The sequence below is a fragment of the Vigna angularis genome, chromosome 10 (assembly GCF_016808095.1).
Source record: "Vigna angularis cultivar LongXiaoDou No.4 chromosome 10, ASM1680809v1, whole genome shotgun sequence".
In the NCBI taxonomy this organism is placed as follows: Eukaryota; Viridiplantae; Streptophyta; class Magnoliopsida; order Fabales; family Fabaceae; genus Vigna; species Vigna angularis.
Window position 1 is genome coordinate 23,434,051 of NC_068979.1, and position 18,927 is coordinate 23,452,977.

Here is an 18,927-nt window from a genome sequence, read left to right on the forward strand (position 1 = left end):
GTATCATCCTATGTTATCATATAACAACCTAAATCATACAATCATGATCACAGGTGGAAACACAACCACAAAAAAATACAAGAGTAAACTAATAGAATAAACATAAAATCAATCAATATAAATTTATATCACAGTTGTTAAGTCTTTTATCATAATTCTGCCACATCCAACAATCATCAATACTCAATAAGACTATAACAACCATCATATCACACCCCTAAATCATTCTTTTAACCAGAATCTGTACCATTCCCATTAGCTCTACGTATCTGTTGAGCACAAACAACTCGTGCTTATTCTAAATTATTATAACATTTTATCAAACAATAAGTAAAAAACTCTTTAGAGGTAGAACTCTAAAAAAAAGAATTTAGAAAGATGATATGATTTAAGATAATAATCTCACTTATAAAAATTTCATTTATACTTTAAACTGACTATTAATTCTAAAACACAATTTTATAAGTTTTTACATTAATAAATGAAAAAGTTATTAATCATTTATATATATATATATATATATATATATATATATATATATATATATATATATAATTTTTGTACATAATGAGTCTTGGCATACTAGAAATACAAAAGCATAATTTTTTTTTAACAAAACTAAAAATAAATAACGCCTTTATTAAAAAAAAGACAGTAACTGAGAATATCATTACTAGTTATTAAATCAACATGAAGAGAAAGAACTACTCTTGGGAGCCATTTTTATGTGTTTTATAAATTTTTTTTGTTTTTTCCATATTATTTGGAATTTTCTATCCATCAAAATCTGTTATTTTTTCTCCTCTTCACGTACCCGTTAGCAGTAATGAATTTTTGTTTCCTTTGTGATCTTTTTGAGTTTCATATGATAAAGCAAACCTATTTACCACAAGCCTGAATCTTCCATCCCATTAAAAAAAAACATAAATAAAATATGACCAAGTTTTGACAAAAATTCCAAATTAAAACTCATGAAACATGAATTCTCTAATTCAATTAGAATGCACTGATAACTGGTTAGTTAAAGAGAGAATAGAGTGGGAAACCTATGAGAAACACATAGTGACACTTGAACTACCAACAAGTTTGTGAGAAACTATATTAACAACATCAACACTTGTTCTTAACTTGTAATATTATAAAAGACTCTGAACATTAAACATAATTGCACTTAGTATATGTAAACTCTTTGCCCCAAACTTTGTTTGTTATATAAACTTATTTAGGTTGATCTGGGATTTTCAACCATCACAATGTAAAATCTGGATCTTATGTATATGGGTTGAAATTATATGTTTTTCTCTCTAAACAACTATTTCTATTTTACATTAAATTAAAAATACTTTTTCCAGCCAATTAATTGAATTTCACCAACCGAATCGTGAACGTGCTTAAAAACTCCCCAGATGCATATTGGAAAAATACATCTCTTGCACTGATCTATAAGAAAATTCTAAATATCTGCTTACATTTTTTAATATAATAATTACTATTGAGTAAATTTTCTCTTAATTGTCCTATATACTAAAATTCTCCGTGCAAAATTTCACAAATGCTGCGTTTATCAAAACTAACTAAAAATTTGGCTAAAACCTGCCAAACAAAACTATAAATTTAGCTTAAAGTTGAAAAACTAATTCCACAATCAAAATTGATGACAAAAGTGATTATATTAACTTATTAAATTTGACGTGTTTGGTAGAATTATATGTTAAAATAACTTATTTACATAAAATAGCATAGACATGTCAGTATTACGCTTTTTATCGCATCGTAAAAAATATACTCGAGTATTTATAATTCTACTTTTCAAAACACTTTCAAAATATTTCTCTGTCAGGCTTTGTTCTTTATCAAAAGAGAAGATTCCGGGCGAAAGGAAGTCTATTTCATCAAATTTATTTGACTGCCAACATTGAATGTTCACCATCTCCAGATTTAGAATCATTGTACTTTTGCAAAAATAAAATTTCCTTCCTAAGGAAAACAATCTTCCGACAACACAGGGACTTTAACCTACCATAAATTATGTTTTCACACACGACGGTAACGTTAACAAAATAAAAAATTTAAGCAGTCAATTTAACAGCGCATATTCTTTTCAAAAGGTAAGAATCAAATTGAAAATATAATCAATCTCTTCCGTCCTCTCCAGGTAATAGAAAAGTATAGGGCCCCAGAATACACCGCATGTGATGTATCCACACGGAAAATATTCAGAACAAAAATGAGCTCATTCAAACCTCAACAATGGCCTCCGTAGCTGGTTTAGTTTTTCCGTACCATTGGGCGTGTGTCTAAACCAATAGACAACGTTTCTGCTATGTCTTTGAGACCCTGGAAGTGAAAGAAAGAATCATTGAGCACATTACAAGAAACAAATTTCAAATTAACGAATACAGTAATATACTAAGGATATAAATTCAACATTAAACCATATTAACATATTTAACCCAGACACATTTGCCAATAGGAAAATAACAGTAGAAAACAGAGTACAACAAGGTAGAAGAATACCTTCACATTTGGAGCTCCTTTAAACGTGAGCAAATTAGGGGACTTCCCCGACATTTTCAGTTGCTCCTGCTGAATATTTACTAATTAACATCATATCATCATCTCAACAAGAGCGCAAAAGATAAAACTAGAAAGTACGCCACACAAGAACATGATCTGAATAAGGTGTTGTAATACTGGAAGCTAAAAGTTAGCAATAAATATTTCATGCTAATATAGGTTTCTCCTTGTTACTTCAAAACTCTCAGCAGATGAGTGATAATCCAGTCTCCAGACCATATATAATAATATATTTGCATATTCAGCAGCAAATTAAAAGGAAATTTGAGTGTGACAAACAAGAAATGAGTATGATCAGAACTAACAAATATAAGAAATAAACTCCAACCTGCAAAATTTCAGGCATTTTCTGGCCTTTTCCATGTACAAAGTCTATAAGATATGCCAATCCATAATTTGCATAATCCTGCAACCACACCACTAAATCAGTATTTTCTTTAAGTGTACCAACAGTGTAACTATTTTAATACTAAGATCTTAAATGCATACCAACCAAATATTTCTAGCACTTCAATATTTACACAAGGATGAGATGTTCCAAATAAAAATAAATAAAAATTTTTAAGAATTAGATATTCAACAAGGACACGAAAAAGTTTACCTGCTTAGAACTCATCAATGTAGTCAACCTTTCATCCTGAAAAGGCATAACAATACAACATAAGAATAATTCAAAATTTGATGCACACAAGTACATGCATGATCACAGGCACAATATAGATAGTGTCTAATAAAACAACCAACCAATATGGGGGAAAACACAAACATTATTTTGTGACAACTTAGATTAGATATTTTCGTTCAAATGAAAATCAAATAATCAATCCGAACTCCTAAATATCCATCATCATACGTCTATTCTAGCAAGACAACCATGATGGCAATCAACTGGCCAAAACAAGAAAGTGAACACATTACATACCATTTGTTCCACTGTTTGTTGCAAGAAACCCAAGTCCTCAGGCTAAAAATTATGATTGAATTTATTGAAGAGAATCAATATACCTGTTTTGAAGTTGTATGGTCAAAAGGTGTATATTGTGAGCAATTGTAAAGATACGGTAACTGGTCTATGGCAGAATATAGAGTTTACTTAAAAAAAATGTTGAATGTTTTGCCCTCAATAGAAACTATCATGCTCCCAGAAGAGGTATAGAAGGAGGGAAAGTATGGAGCATATCTAATATTTACAGAACATGATCTTCCACTACTAACTAAAATTCAAGATTTATAAAGTACTAAGTATAATGAATAAGAATAAATCAGATGATATGCATGTGAGCAGCTTCATTAGTGGTCACTAATAGGGATGAGACGACAGCCCAATGGAGGGTTTTGCTGTAACTACCACAGTATTCACTAACATTGATATCCATCAAAACTGAGTTCCAAAGTCAGTAACTTGAAAAGAATAGTTGATCCATTTGATTGGAAATAATTAATAAGTAAGCACCAGCTCAATGGTAAATAGAAAAGGAATGTACGTAAGAGCATTTTAAATTTTTGTCAGGAAATCTTCTTTGATGCCAATACCAGCATAAATTTTTATGTGACGAAAGGACGCACCTCATCCTTTGTTGACCGGGCCAAATTAATCTGCTTGAGCATTTTGTCATCTAAATTCTGAATTCTCTGGATCAAATGCTTCTTGGCATCCTGCCATCATCACAATTGACAGGATATTGTAAGAGTAAAAATCTTATTATATAATTTACATATGATTTTTCATATTTAGTCTTCCAAGCAGAATGATCCCCCGTCCTTATTAGGGAAAACAGTTGCATTTTAGTATATTAAAATGTATAAGTTCACTTTATTGGTGATGGGTTATATCTCTTCATCTGTCCTGTGTTCTAATAAAATTAATAATTTCAGACTAATTATTTGTCATTGGGAAAACCGTTTCTTATTCAGAATACAAACTTACTTACAAAATGTAGGCAACTCTTTTCGATTCTCTTTCCTGTGTTAAAAGTGTTGTGCAACAATAGGTCCTTAACTAAGTGGTTATGGAAATTACTATCCCTTGATCACTGCTTACCCAATCAAATCTTGCCAGAACAGATTGAGGTGGTTACATTCATGGATTTGGGAAACCTATATATACCTTGATGATATTCTTTAACTGTTTTAAGGTGTTTGTCATCATGAGTCTACAAGCAATATATTTGTACTGACCCTTAAACAGCATTTTCTACTACAATCCTACATAAGTCATCCTGTAATACAAATTAAAGCACAGTAGCAACTCCATAGAAATTCAAAGTGAAACACCTTGGTTGTGAATCATATGAATGATAGATTATAATTAATCCAGTTGAATGAAGAAGTTTTAAATTCTACATCAATGCAGTCTCAGTTTCCAGTGCAATAAGTAAGCAATACCTACCAAACATAGTTACATACAGATATAAAAGGAAAATGACAAGCAATAAATGAACACCTACAGCGATCACATCAGAGGCATGTTGCAACTTTAGTTAGTTAATTGAAGTCACAGGTAGTCGAAGGTAGAATATATTGCACAAACCCCAAAAGCAAATGCTCCTAACACTAAGCTTTATTTCACATGCATTCCCAAACCCTTGAATCTCAACAAATATCTTGTAAGACTGTTTGATACACCATCATGTCTTCCATTCATGTCTTTCTTTTTCTCATGTTCACACTTTTCCATTAGCAATTGAATGCTGCTAAAGTACCAGAGTTTTGCCATTTCACATCATTAAGTTGAATGGTAGCCTAAGTTAGATTCAATTTTATGACCCAAAAGAGTAAAACAGAATTACAAAGACAGCAAAATAAGTAATTATAAACTACAGTCTCTCCAGTTGAGTGTGCAAAGTTCATTGCATTAGTCAAGAAAATGACACATACAAATATAGAATTTAAAACTAAAATACAAGTACCTTATATAGATATATGTAGCTACAGTTTCGGACAATCATTCCAAATTCGTGGGAACCACAGGCATTTACGGTCACAGCCACTGATAAACAGACCAGCTTAAAAACAAATCTTCCCAAACCCTACAATTGGTTAAAAATGAATATTCCAAAACTCTATCATCACCAAAAGCAAGCTGTAACTAAAATTTGAACAGCAATATAGTAAAAGCAGAACCAAAATAAGATGTATATAGAATCATCATTGTATCCTGATATCATGTATGTACATTAAGGTCCCTGAATTGTTAAAAGGTAACAAACAAAATTGCCATCATCATTCATACAAAAAAAATATGTTCGTACAAAACTTGCAGCAACAAAAAATCTGCTCTAGATGGTTGTCTTGGACAAAATGTTAACTGACAATTACCATAAATTTATCTGAAATTTCTCACAGAATGCCTCTATATCTGAACCTCTCATACAATGCCAGAGTTGAACACATGTAGATCCAGTAAGGTATTGTAATGCCCTTTCTCAATTTCTTCATCTTTTACTTGATGAAGAACAAGGGTCTCAATAATGAGGTCTTCCCAATCAACATCGTCCACTACCATTCCTTTTCTCTTCCTCCTTCTTTCAGGACAAGAGCTATCTAAAGGGACAGAAACATCACCTAGATTAGCATCTACTGGATGCATAATTCGTTTTATCCGCAACTTAGCAGCATTGATTTTCTCCTTCCTCATTTTACATTTCAATTGACCATTGACAAACGATGGCGGCATTGTATCCACACCAACATCCTTCTCCATTAGTTCTTTAAGCATAAGCTTCTTGCTCAATTCAGATTTTCCATCCCACCACTCCCTACACTCCAGAATATCAAATTGAAAAATAATCCTTTTCCGAGCATTCCCGCTCCCTCGCAATGGCTCAGCACAACGATTTTGATCTAAAAACTTCTTATACATCACAGACAAGCATTCAGTGGAAATCTGCATTCTGTCAGCATCCCTTTTACTCTCCAACGAAAAATACTGTAAATCCTTACGCGAAGTCACGCCATCAACGCCGTATTCAAATTCATTGTCATGTCTCAAGCATTCAGCAACCACATCCTCCAAGTCCACCGCAGCTCGATCAAGACCCTTCCTCTTCTCCTGAGTCTCCCCAGGATTCAACATAACCTTCCTCTCCATATACCGAATCACCAAAGGCGCATTCTTAACAATGTTTTTAACAGTAACATCCTTACCCCAAGGCAACACCTGCGCAGCCTTCACAAGCGTCTCAAGCAACTCCTTATATCTTAGCCTACAAGTTGAAACCGTAGCATGAACTTCCTTAGCCAATTCCTCCATCACCACCACGATCCCATTCAACTCCGCCACAAACACCAAGACCGCCACCACCAGCGGAAGGGGCCGGCGGCCGGTGCTCAAAAACCACTTCACCGCACATTGAATCAAAAACACCCCCTGTTTCCGCATCTTCTCAATCACACCGCTCTCAACAGAGGAAAAAACACTCGAATTTTTAATTGTTCTTTCCAACGAATGCACAATGTCAAACTCCGGAAAATCAGGTCTCAGATCCAAAAAATCAACAACACGCTGAATCATCTTACCGATTTCATAGATGTCGCACCCCACCGTGGAGGCAATCTCCGCCATGGGCAAGGGTCGGTCCTCCCTCCGCATGACAACATACGCGCACGCGCCGATAAGCACGCGGAACCACTCACCCTGGCCAAACTCACCATCGGTTATGGTGTACACCATGCTCCTAACGTCGCTGTTCTTGGAAGATAACCCTAGACTGTAGGTTACTTCCTCAATGGTGCTTTTTCCGTTAAAGTGTTTCCTCTCTCTATAAGAGTATACGCTGCCGGAACCGGCTGTGCCCACATGGATGAAAGTACCCTGGGGACCATCGATGCCGCCGATTTGGGCTTCAAATTGGTCGAATTGCTGAATGCAACCGCAAGAAGAACATATCAACGCACCAGATTCATCGTCGCGGAGGAATGAGGTTTTGTCACAGTAGCTGCAAGAAGAAGGAGACATGAAACCCCTCGTTCCAAGAGTTTTACAAATTTAATTAAATTGAGTAATAATATATAAGCCCTTTTCAATCTAGCAAAGTTATTTATAAACAACATATTGTCTTTAAAACTTAATTATATTTTATTTAATTAATGTAAAAAATAACATTATTTAAGCTATTAAAAATATATTTTACAAATATAATTCTATTCAAGATGATTACTATATCATAATGACTAATATAATTTATCAATAAACTAATATTTTATACACAAATATTATATTATTATATGATAAATAATATTATAATAGTATAGTATTTATATAATTATTCTAATTTATAAATTATTAAAATTTTATATAATTATATGATATTTATAATTACTATAATTATACATATTTATATAAAATAAAATAAAATATAATATAAATATGTGGGTTTAATTTAAATATATATCTGTGTGTGTTTACTAGGAAGTAGATTAACGAGAAGAAGATGTCCCACATTGTTTACTCCCTCCCCTTAAAGCACCTCTCACTACCCTTCCACTCTTTTGTTCCTCGCAAATTCATTGTTCCTTTGAACAGGAACTTTTCTTTCATTTTTCCAACTTCACTCTCTGTCAGATGCAACCACTCCAACATCGTGGAACCCTTCCCACCACTGCCTCAATATCCTTCGGGTTTACTCTTCAACTTAACTCCAAAATTTATCATTTTTCTTTGAAAACTCGGAGTGGAATAATGGGTGTTTGTGTTTTCAGTTGCAGAATTGCCGCAAAGGGTGTATGCAGATTACTCTGTTTATACAGCAAAGGGTGTGCTCACCTTGACTCCTAAACCTCCGGAATTTGAATCAAAAGCTGTATGCTCTGATATCTGAGTTTCTGGTGTTTTGTGTCTTTTAACGTGAGTGAGTGAAATGCTTAGTTATGGCAGAAGGCTTTGGTGTTTGTTTTTGCAGTCTGGGGCGTTTGGGGTGTCTAGGGAAGGTTATATGTTGCTCCAGTTTGCTCCTTCGGTTGGTACGGAAGAATCCATATATGATTGGAACCAAAAGCAGGTAACTTAAGATTCTTCTATTGAGTCTAATAGTTAGGTAACTGGCATGGTTTTCGTGTCTTTGTAAAAACAATATTATAATTAAGTTACTGAAATTTTTGGTTAGTCCACTTTCTAGGTTCCTTAACTATGGTAAGATAAAGTTGAGATAAATAAAAGAGACTATATTTAAGATTAAACTGAGAGAGCTTGAAAACTCTCCTCGTATGATCTCATATTTATATTGATAGTATTATGATACAATGTGTATAGGGACGGTGAAAGATCAATCATACATACTTAGGTACGAAGATAGGTACGGTACTAGTATTTTCCCAATACAACTACTTCCTAATGCTTATTCCAACAGATAATATTATCTGATCTTTTTAGTGAGTAATTTAGAAGACACATGTATGTGGTGGAGATGTTATATCTTTCTATTATTATATTAGTCTATTACATTTTTGTTAACTTTCCTTATGAAGGTAGGTTTGGTGTCTTGGTAAAATAAGTGAGTGTCCGAGAGGTGCTTGAACATTTCTGGCTACTTAATGTTTTGGTTTCTCTAAAATGTAAGGACTTGTTATGTATTCTTGTGAGTGTGCTACACCAACTCCACTAATCCATTGTCTGGATAAATACAACCTTTTAGACTGAAAAATTAGTATATGGTCCTGGATCACCATGTGTGCATGATCCCCAAGAATATTCATGTGACATAAATTCAAGATTTTCAATTTACAGAAGAGTGTTAACAACACTCAATTGCATGTGACCAGGGTGATCCTAGACAAGTAATAATTTTGCACTAGATCTTGTTTAAAATGTAACTTCAATTTTAAATTAAGACAGTGGGGAGTATTCCTCTTAGGAACTTTGAATTTCTTGGAAAATATGATCTCATTTGTTATACTTTAGGGGTTTTGCCTAGGTGGTTCAAGATTCGTATGTTTTTGCTCTTCAAATGTATAAATGTGTTGTTGACATCAGTTTGAGTGGTTGCTTAGGGGCTACATTGGTATGCCATCTTTTTGTGTTTCACTTTGGGGAAACTTTAGTTTTGATTAGTTTAAAATTATGCTAAATAAATGGATAATGCTGACAAATAAGTTGTTGTATGTAAGAAATTAGAAGTGGTGTTAAACAAAAAAATAATGTATTGGGAGAAAGGGATGCAGTGGTTGGACTTAAGTCTGAAACTTGAAGTTGAAGAAGTTCAGGACAAGGCCATTATGTAAAACTGAAATGAAGGAAATTAAGGAAGTTTAAATTTTTGTTTTTTGAATGAGACTTGAATTAGACATTATCAAGTACATAATAAATTTTATTTATGGTCTCTTTTCTCTTGCCATCCTATCACTAACAAGTTGCTACTCATCATCATTCATTGCATTGATGCTTCTGTATATTTTCCATTGCCAGTTCAACCGATTTGATTTTTATCCCTTCTTTGAGAAAAAAAAAATAAAGATAATGATTTCGTTGTTCCTATAAGACGGTTTAGTTGTTAGAACTACCCATAATGCCATATGCAAGGAGTGTGCTCTGATTTAATGTCAAATGTTGCAATGCACTATACCTCCATTTTTCTCTGGCCTTCTCTAAATAAGATCACTTGTAGGCTCCCATGAGGCCAATGGGCCCTTGACGAGGCCTAAAGAATGAGTGGGCTCCATGAACCACTAGGCCATGAAGGTAGTAAGACAAGACGAGGAAAAGTGTATGTGAGAAAGAAGAATCGAATGGTTGAGGTGGCATGACTTAGGGGCAGAGCAGTTAGATGAGAGAGAAGGATATTTGGGTGAATGGAAATCCTATTTGTATTCGGTTTTGCTGTTAGTTAAGGGAGAGAGGGATTTTGGTAAAAATGGGAGGAACCGCTTGTGTTGCTCTAGAGGAGCATAGCTCTGGCCCAGTGGGATTTGTTATCCTTCAATATTATGCTTTCATTAACAAAATAATACAAAGATTTGTGTTTACTTCATTTCTTTCTTTTTTTTCTTGCTTTTGAGGTGTGGAGTTTGTAATATTTGGTCCGACCTACCAAATATCTCTTTCTCGGTGAATGTCACCAAAGAAGAAAGGAAGTAAGGTGAAATAAGGGAACCAGAAAATACAATAGTCATGGAGAGGGTTGAGATTGTTGAGGGAGAACTGGAATGAATGAGAGTTGTCATGGAGGAGATACGATTCCAAGCAATTGAAAATCAGTGAATGATAGAGATGATGAGTAAGGAGGCTACAATAAACCAATCGAAGTCAGTGAAATTGATGACTCGTAGCTGGGAGAAAATCCCTCACATGGAGGGAGAGAGCTCTATCGGGCCTAAAAAGACAAAAGATACGAAGTAGAAGGAGACCACTAGTATTAGATTGGCTTGAAGTCCTTAGAAGGAGAGGAGCTTGATGAATTCCGACAAACAGTGAAAAAGATTGAACTACCTATATTCACAGTTTGCATAAAGAAATTACAGCCCGAATTAGAAGTTTGCATGTTGTAAGTCAACTAAGGAGAGCAAGAATGATGAATGTAGCAAGAGCCATTGATATGGACTTTGTGAATAAGAACAGAGGATGGCATGGGAAAGAAGAAACACGTATGGGAAGCTATTCGAGTTACAAGACTAGTTCAAATATCTCAGGTCGCATTGCTTCTAGAAACCATGGGACTAGTGAAGGGGTTAATGGGGTTGGTCCAAACACAATAGGAGAATCAGGTGAAAATAATAGAAGCGGGCCTATAGATAGGGGAAAAAGGCATTTAGCCTATCAGGACTTGTTGGATAGGCGAAAGAGAGGGTTGTGTTTTAAATGTGGTGGACTTTACAACTTTATGCACCAATGCCCCGTGAAACAGCTCTGGGTCATATTGGTGGGTGATGAAATTCCAGATGGAATGTGATGACAAGAAATGCATATGAGAGAGAAGAGGGAGACACAGATGGTGAGCGTAGTGCCTTGAGTTTGCTCAATCTTGGAGCTAAAGAAATAGAGTTGCCTCGAACTCTTAAATTTAAAGGAAAGGTACATAAGTTGCATCTGTTTATTTTGATCAACAGTGAAGCATCACATAACTTTATTTCTAAAAGATTGGTTGAAGCAATGGGTTGGCCATGGGAGACCATCCTTGATGGGAGATGGTCACAAGTCAAAAACGTTTGGAGTTTGTCATAAAATTAAAATCGAAATAAATTGGGACTTCATAATAGATGCCTATTTGTTTGGTCAAGAGGACATTGATATGATTTTGGGCATGTCATGGCTGGTTTCTTTGAGGCCCAGAGAATGAGTTGACTCCATTAACCACTAGCCTATGAAGGTAGTAAGAGAAGATGGGGAAAAGTGTATGTGAGAAAGAAGAATTGGATGGCTAAGGTGGCATGACTTAGGGGCAGAGCAGTTAGATGAGAGAGAAGAATATTTAGGTGAATACAAATCCTATTTGTATTCAGTTAAGGAAGAGAGGGATTTTAGTAAAAAGGGGAGGAATCAATTGTCTTGCTCTAGAGGAGCATAGCTCTAGGCAGTGGGATTTGTTATTCTTCTGTGTTCTGCTTTCATTAACAAAATAATACAAACATCTGTGTTTACTTCATTTCTTTCTTTTTTTTTTTCTTGCTTTTGAGGTGTGGTTTGCAACAGCCCTCCATTGAACCATAAAGAAAAGCAGATGTGATTTCATTGGAATTTATGATTCTGTTGAACATAGAACATGAGGTAGTGTTTCACTTTGCTTGAATGCAGGTGTTCTCACTTTCGGTAAGTGAAATGGGGACTCTAATTAGCCTTGGTGCAATGGAGTCTTGGGAATTTTCACGGGAGACTGCAAAGGCAAAAAGGTAGTTTTTTCTATGTGGATTCATCTGTATTAACAAATAACTACATGAGTGTTCTCAGCACCTGTTTAGTTTTTCTTTTTCTTTTGTGTTATGCCATAAGTAATGACTGCTGTGATATCATCTTTTAAAGCATTTTGAAAATTGTATTATTATGCAGCAATGGAATTGAAGTTAGAAAAGTTTTGAAGATGGAGCCACTTCTGGATGCTACTGGTCACTCATTTAGCTTAAGTAATTTTCTTTATTCATAAACTTCTGTTGCTGTTATTGTGTCAATTTGATTTTACTTTCCTGCCATCTTGAAGTTGTTGGGATACTCTGCAATGCACTTAGATTGATTTAGTTCACTGTTTTGTGCAAACTGCTGATCGAATCTTAGTAAGGGAATATTTTAACAGTAATTAGTCTTGACGTACTTTAAGGAATAATTTTGCTTATCCATTTTTAAGCCAACCTGAAATATAATGGAAAAATATTAAATTCTGTAAATATTTACTTCAGTTCTGACTCTGTTACGTCAATTTCCTAAGGTGTTTATAAAAAACCTGCGAACATGGAGGAAATTGAGGAAAACATCTATCTCCCTATTAGAAGGGCGCAGCTAGCAGTTTTAAGGTCAATTTTCAATGTATGGTTTCTCATTCTCTCTCTTTCCTCTAGTAGTTGAATATTCATTTTCATGATCCTATTATAATTTGGAATGAAAAGTTCCTGGCTATGTTTATTGAATAAAGTGATGTAGCATTTAGGAACAGGTTGTGTACAACATTTTTTTTTCTTGAACGAAACTAAATTTCCTTTATGCAGGCTGATTCATATTTTGATTGTACTTTTGCTGCTTTTCTATGCAGTATATCGTGCCGTACCTTCTAGGTTGGAGTGCATTTGCAAGCACCATAAAGGCAGAGGTATATAGTCAAATGAACAGTGCCAACCCCAGATACAGTGCAAACAATGAAAGGAACAGATAGTAATCATCACTTCATCAATTACTGTAGACAGTTAGTTACAAAACCCTATGCTACCTTCTCAACTTTGAAATGTGTTGAATCTTTTCATTCTGATAGCATAATTTTTTGAGAAATTTTGAGTATCATTGTTAGAACACTCATTTTAATTTATTTATTTACTTTTATTCTTTTCCTTGTTTTTTGTGTTTCGGTACTTGCCTTCTTCTTTTGTTTTTGAATTTAATTAGTATGTATTGATGTAAATATTTCATAAAATCATGGATTAATTTAAAATATTCAATTTTTCCTGTCCCTCAATCAAATTCATATATTGCTGAAAAACTATATTCAAGAGAGGGCTTGCTGCATTTTTATAGCTGTTATGCTGTTAAGTAATAATTCTCTACCTTTTATTTAGTAAAAATAATATAAGAAGGTTTATTTTTTATATTTTTCAAGTAAGAGCTAAAAGTTGGGCTTCAAATTCGTCCTAAAGTCATGCCAAACCAAACTTGGGTAAAGAATATCAGACACACAAGCAGAGTGTATAATTTCAATAGTTAGATACTGGTATAAAGTGAGTTTACTCTAAGTTCTAGTAATACAAAACTTTCACATTGCTAGTTATGTACTCTTACTTTTACTAATGTTGAACATAGTGAAAAATGGGTTTGAGATTAATTTCTCTTGTGTAAAAAATATATATACGATATTATATTTGTAATAGAAAAAATATGAGTTAAGTTCAAAATACAAATAAAGAATAATGACAAAATAATTAAAAATAAAAGATAAAGATAACATATCAAGATAAGATATCTAATAATTTAAGCTATCTAACACTTTTCCTCAAGTTAATGCATTCAAATCGTATATATTAAATTTGTTACAAATATAATCAGTTTTGGGTCTTTGTAAAGATTTAGTGAAAATATCTGCTAATTAATCACTTGAGTTAACAAATTCAATCTTGATGTCTCTAGATACAATTTCCTCTCAAATGAAATGATAGTCAATCTAAATGTACTTGATCTTTTTATGAAAGACATGATTAAAACTAATATGAAGAGCATTGATTGTCACATATAAGTGTCATTTGAGTGACATCTCCAAATTGTAACTTTTTAAGCAATTGTTTAAGGAAAACAAGCTCACAAGTGGTTGAGGCCATAGTTATATATTCTACTTCTGCACCAAATCTTGCCATAACACTTTGTTTCTTTCTTTTCCAAAAGATCAAGTTACCACTAATGAAAATACAATATCTTGATGCAGACCTTCTATTAGTAGGAGATCCTACTCCATTAGAATCTGAATAACAAACAACTCTTGTATGGTTATTAGAACTATACAACAACCATTTTCTAGGAGCTCCTTTAATGTACTTTAATATACAGATGAATGCATTTTAATGATCTTCACATGGGGAATTAAGAAATTAACTTACCACACTAACTGCAAAGGAAATGTTAGGACGAGTAGCTGTAAGATAATTCAATTTTTCAACTAGTCTTCTACACTACTCGGGATTTGATATAGGATACCCCTGATTTGGTAGAAGTTTAGTATTAGGATTCACGGGTGTGTTAACAAATTTTGAATTCATCAATCTAGTTTCTTCCAAAATATCCAATGCATACTTTCTTTAAGATATATCACTGTTGGATTGTGTCAATACCCAATAAATATCTGAGTTGGTGATGACTGCATATTTATGCACACATTTATGTTTTAAAATTCAAATTTTTGATGAGATTCTTGTGCTTAAATGATTGATTTAAAATGAATTTGTGACGATTGGATTTATTGGGTTTGGGAATTAAAGATGCTTAAAATGTGATTCTTAGTTGCATAAATTATTTTGGATGTTCTAATGTTTATTTGTGCACCTGAAGTTAGAATTTTATTCATTTAAAGCATGAAATTGAATGGTCAAAACTGATCCAATCTGGTCAACTCAGGGCTCCTATGCAATTTTGAAAAGAAAGAGATAGCTAAAGTGCAATTAGAGGAAAATTTTGGACTTCTGTACAATTTTGAATAAAATAAAAAGGGTTGAAATATATTAGATATAAGGTAAAATATTTTATCAACAAAATATTCATAGTTCAAGCCCAATCAAGCCTATATAAAGAAACCCAAGAGAGGTAGAAATCATAACTCATTCATTTAGACTCCTCCACTACAAACAATCATCCACTACTCCTCTCACTTTTATTTTATTAGGTATTCTGTTAGCAAAATGATGAAGATGAAGTTTTGATGATGTCCAAATCAAGTCAAGAGAAATCAAGATTGAAGATGTTATGAAGACTTGTATTGCTATGGAAAGCTTTTGTAATAATTATGGTTTAGTATCTAGGACTTAGATAGTTAGTAGTTTTATGTATGCATTCAAAAGTGATGTAAAAATAAGCCAAACAGCAAAAACTCTGCAGTGCTAATCGATTAACACAGGGTGTAAATCGATTGTTCCAGTGCGCCGTGAAGAAGCCCTGCATTGAGCTGTTAATCGATTAACAAGGGGTGTTAATCGATTAACGTTAATCGATTAACAAGGGCTGTTAATCGATTAACACAGGAGCCGTTTGAAAAACTAGCCGTTTTAAGAGCCGTTGGACTATTCGTTGGGGTGCTAATCGATTAACCACTGTAGCTAATCGATTAACACAGTGTGAAAGGCTGAAAACGAAAAATGGAAGAGTCTTTGGATGAGTCTATAAATAGACTCTCATTTCCTCTCAACAAGAACTTGAGAAACTCTTCCCTTGTGCTCAAATACTCAGAAACTCTTGAGAATTGTGTGCTCTTGCTCAGCTAAGGAAACTCTGTCTGTAGAGTTGGTGATATACTGCTACGGTGATAGAGGAATAGCTGGTTCATCCTTGGTGTGTCTAAGGAGGTGTCTGGAAGAGGAAGTTCATCCTTCGTGAAGTATTCGGAGGAGGTGTTCATCCTTCGTGAAGTATTCGGAGGAAGTGTTTCATCCTTTGTGAAGATTCAAAGGAGGTGTTGTCTCATCTCTTGTGGCATCAAGAGAGGTGGTTTCTAAACTTTTACAAATTGTATCTTTGTGATTGTAGTTTGTAATTGTTTTGTGTTAGTGAAACTGTTTATCTTGTTTTGAGATAAGCGACTGGACGTAGGATTGGTAAGATCCGAACCAGGATAAAATCATCTGTGCAAATTTCTCTCAACCTTACTCTTGCTTTATTTGTCTTTATTAATTGCTAAGTAAGTTTAACTGAGTAGAAATTAAAAGGCACAAGTTAGTATTAAAAACCCTCTTGGTTTGTTATTCCACGCTAACCATTCCGCTGCAGCCGCTCCTGACAATTGGTATCAGAGCTTGCTTTGATAGTCATTCAAATGGCAGGATCGTATCAAACATTTGTAGAGGGTGCATCAATCAATAGACCACCACTATTCACAGGTGAAAATTACGCATTTTGGAAGGTCAGAATGCAAATTTTTATGGAATCTATTGATATAGATATTTGGGATGCTGTTGTATCTGGTCCTTTTGTTCCAATTAACAATATGCAGGAACCAAAGCCCCGTGACCAATGGACTGCTCAAGATAAGAAAAAATTTGGTAATGATGTAAAAGCTCGTAATATTATTTCATCTGCTTTAACTGTTGATGAGTTTTACAGGATTTCTGTTTGTAAAACTGCACAAGAAATGTGGGAAGTACTTAAAGTAACCCATGAAGGAACAGATGATGTTAAGAGAGCTAGAAAGAATACTTTAATCCAGGAATATGAAATGTTCAGGATGAAGCAAGGAGAAACAATAGTAGATGTTCAAAAACGCTTCACCAACATAGTAAATCATCTTATTGGATTAGGTAAGTCTTTCGATACTGATGAGCTTAATATAAAAATTTTGAAATCTTTAGACAGGTCTTGGCAACCAAAAGTGACTGCAATTTCTGAGTCACAAAATCTCAACACCATGACTATGGCGGCACTTTTTGGAAAGTTGAGGGAACATGAACTTGACCTCGGAAGACTAGATGAAGAAGAAGCAAAAGCAAAAACTAAGAAAAAGAGTCTAGCCTTGAAATCTGAGGTTGAAAGAAGCAAAGGTAAATCGGAAGATGAAGACTCAGACGAAGAAGAAGAATTGAGACTCATGATAAAAAGGCTCAACAGGTTCATGAAGTCTAAAGGCAAAGGAAAATTTAGATACGAAAAGAAAGATAATCCAGTATCTTCCTCAAATTACCGATGCTATGGTTGCGGAGAAAAGGGGCATCTAAAAGCAGACTGCCCAAATCAAAAGAAGGGTGAAGAAAGGAAAGAAAAGAACTTCTTCAAGAAAAAGAAAGCATACATCGCATGGGAAGACGACAATGAGACCATTTCAGATTCAAGCTACTCAGATGAAGAAGCAAACATCTGTTTAGTGGTGAACGACGACGCTGGAAGCCAAGTAAGTACATCTAGCGATTCTGATAATTCTAGTCAAATTAGTGAAGATGAATTGCATGAAATTTATGCTGCTTTAATAGTAGAATCTGAAAAACTAGATCTTGCTCATAAGAAATTGAAAAAGGATTTCAAAAATTTAAAATTAAATTTTGAAAATATTTCTGAAGAAAATAAAAATTTGAAATCAGATTTTGAAAATATTCTTGAAGAAAATAAAAATTTAAAATTAAATTTTGAAAATACTTTTGAAGAAAATAAAATTTTGAAAAATAAAGTTTTAATTTATGAAAAAGGTAAATTTACTAGTAGTGATAAATGTGCATCTTGTGTTAATCATAAGAAACTACTAGATGAAACAACCTCAGGAGAATGTAGTAAAACTAATGAAAATAAGGTTGTTAAAAATAAGTATGTTCCTAGAATTAAAAATAAACATAATCATAGAACCCGTAGAACTTGGGTAGAAAAAGGAACAACTTATAGGAACACAAACTTTGTATCATGCTTTTATTGTATGAAAAAGGGTCATACTTCAAATAAATGTAAAATTAAGCATTATGGTGTTCCAAGTGGTAGATATATTTGGGTTGTAAAATGATTTCAAATTTTCAAACTAACCCAAAGGACCCATACAAAATAGTTGGGTACCTATTGTTTAAAATTTAAAATTTCTTTAAAACAATATTTAAGATATTTTTCTTTTAAAAATTTGTTTTTGTTCTACATATTTGAAAAGAAGAATTAAGAAATTTTTATTCCAAGGTAACTGGAACTATTTTTTCAAACGGAAAACATTTGAAAAAGAAGATTGTGTGCATGTTGTCTTTGATGAAATTATAGACCTTGAGGCAAAACCTCTTGAGTCATTTGAATTACATGCAGGCAATGATGAAGAATTATAGAAGACAACAAAATGAAGAATGATGACAATCCTCAAGATGAAGATCTAAACAAAATGTGGAAACAACCTAGAGGATTCTCATTCGAAATTGAAGGGATATCTAAAGGGGTACTTTATATTTCTATGTTTTTATTAGTGTATGCCCTTTATATTTCCTTGTATGCTTGCCTCTTTAAATTCAATAAAATGTATGTTGCTTTTCTTATTATTTCTATACATACATGCTTCTATTAAGGGGGAGTAT

General features: G+C 33.6%; 2 protein-coding genes across 6 annotated transcripts; one reads left to right on the forward strand and one right to left on the reverse strand.

Annotated features, from left to right (window-relative positions):
- Window positions 1–1,866: 1,866 nt before the first annotated feature.
- On the reverse strand, window positions 1,867–7,568 carry LOC108346009 (plant-specific TFIIB-related protein PTF2). Of its 5 annotated transcripts, none has more exons than XM_052869686.1 (7): window positions 5,896–6,035; window positions 5,487–5,606; window positions 4,144–4,233; window positions 3,179–3,214; window positions 2,906–2,983; window positions 2,518–2,586; window positions 1,867–2,337 (listed from the first exon to the last, which is right to left on the reverse strand). In XM_052869686.1, the coding sequence occupies exons 1-7, from the start codon at window positions 5,896–5,898 to the stop codon at window positions 2,269–2,271; spliced, it is 465 nt and encodes a 154-aa protein (XP_052725646.1). In that variant the 5' UTR covers window positions 5,899–6,035; the 3' UTR covers window positions 1,867–2,268. The 5 variants fall into 5 exon arrangements, with proteins under 5 accessions (XP_052725646.1, XP_017440410.2, XP_052725643.1 ...); XM_017584921.2 differs by having other exon boundaries at window positions 2,518–2,583; window positions 5,896–5,923; XM_052869683.1 differs by lacking the exons at window positions 1,867–2,337; window positions 2,518–2,586 and adding an exon at window positions 3,500–3,582 and having other exon boundaries at window positions 5,896–7,568.
- Window positions 7,569–7,995: 427 nt separating this feature from the next.
- Window positions 7,996–13,535, forward strand: LOC108322733 (single-stranded DNA-binding protein WHY1, chloroplastic). The gene is made up of 7 exons (XM_052870077.1): window positions 7,996–8,196; window positions 8,278–8,378; window positions 8,478–8,576; window positions 12,302–12,396; window positions 12,554–12,627; window positions 12,927–13,024; window positions 13,248–13,535. The coding sequence occupies exons 1-7, from the start codon at window positions 8,010–8,012 to the stop codon at window positions 13,365–13,367; spliced, it is 774 nt and encodes a 257-aa protein (XP_052726037.1). The 5' UTR covers window positions 7,996–8,009; the 3' UTR covers window positions 13,368–13,535.
- The last annotated feature ends 5,392 nt before the right edge of the window (window positions 13,536–18,927 follow it).

Excerpts from the sequence above, each read along its gene's own strand:
- LOC108346009 (XM_052869684.1), bottom strand. The coding sequence starts at position 7,534 with ATGTCTCCTTCTTCTTGCAGCTACTGTGACAAAACCTCATTCCTCCGC.
- LOC108322733 (XM_052870077.1), top strand. The coding sequence starts at position 8,010 with ATGTCCCACATTGTTTACTCCCTCCCCTTAAAGCACCTCTCACTACCC. Across the intron at positions 8,577-12,301 it reads ATGATTGGAACCAAAAGCAG|GTGTTCTCACTTTCGGTAAG; the intron begins GTAACTTAAGAT and ends GCTTGAATGCAG. Across the intron at positions 13,025-13,247 it reads TTTTAAGGTCAATTTTCAAT|TATATCGTGCCGTACCTTCT; the intron begins GTATGGTTTCTC and ends TTTTCTATGCAG.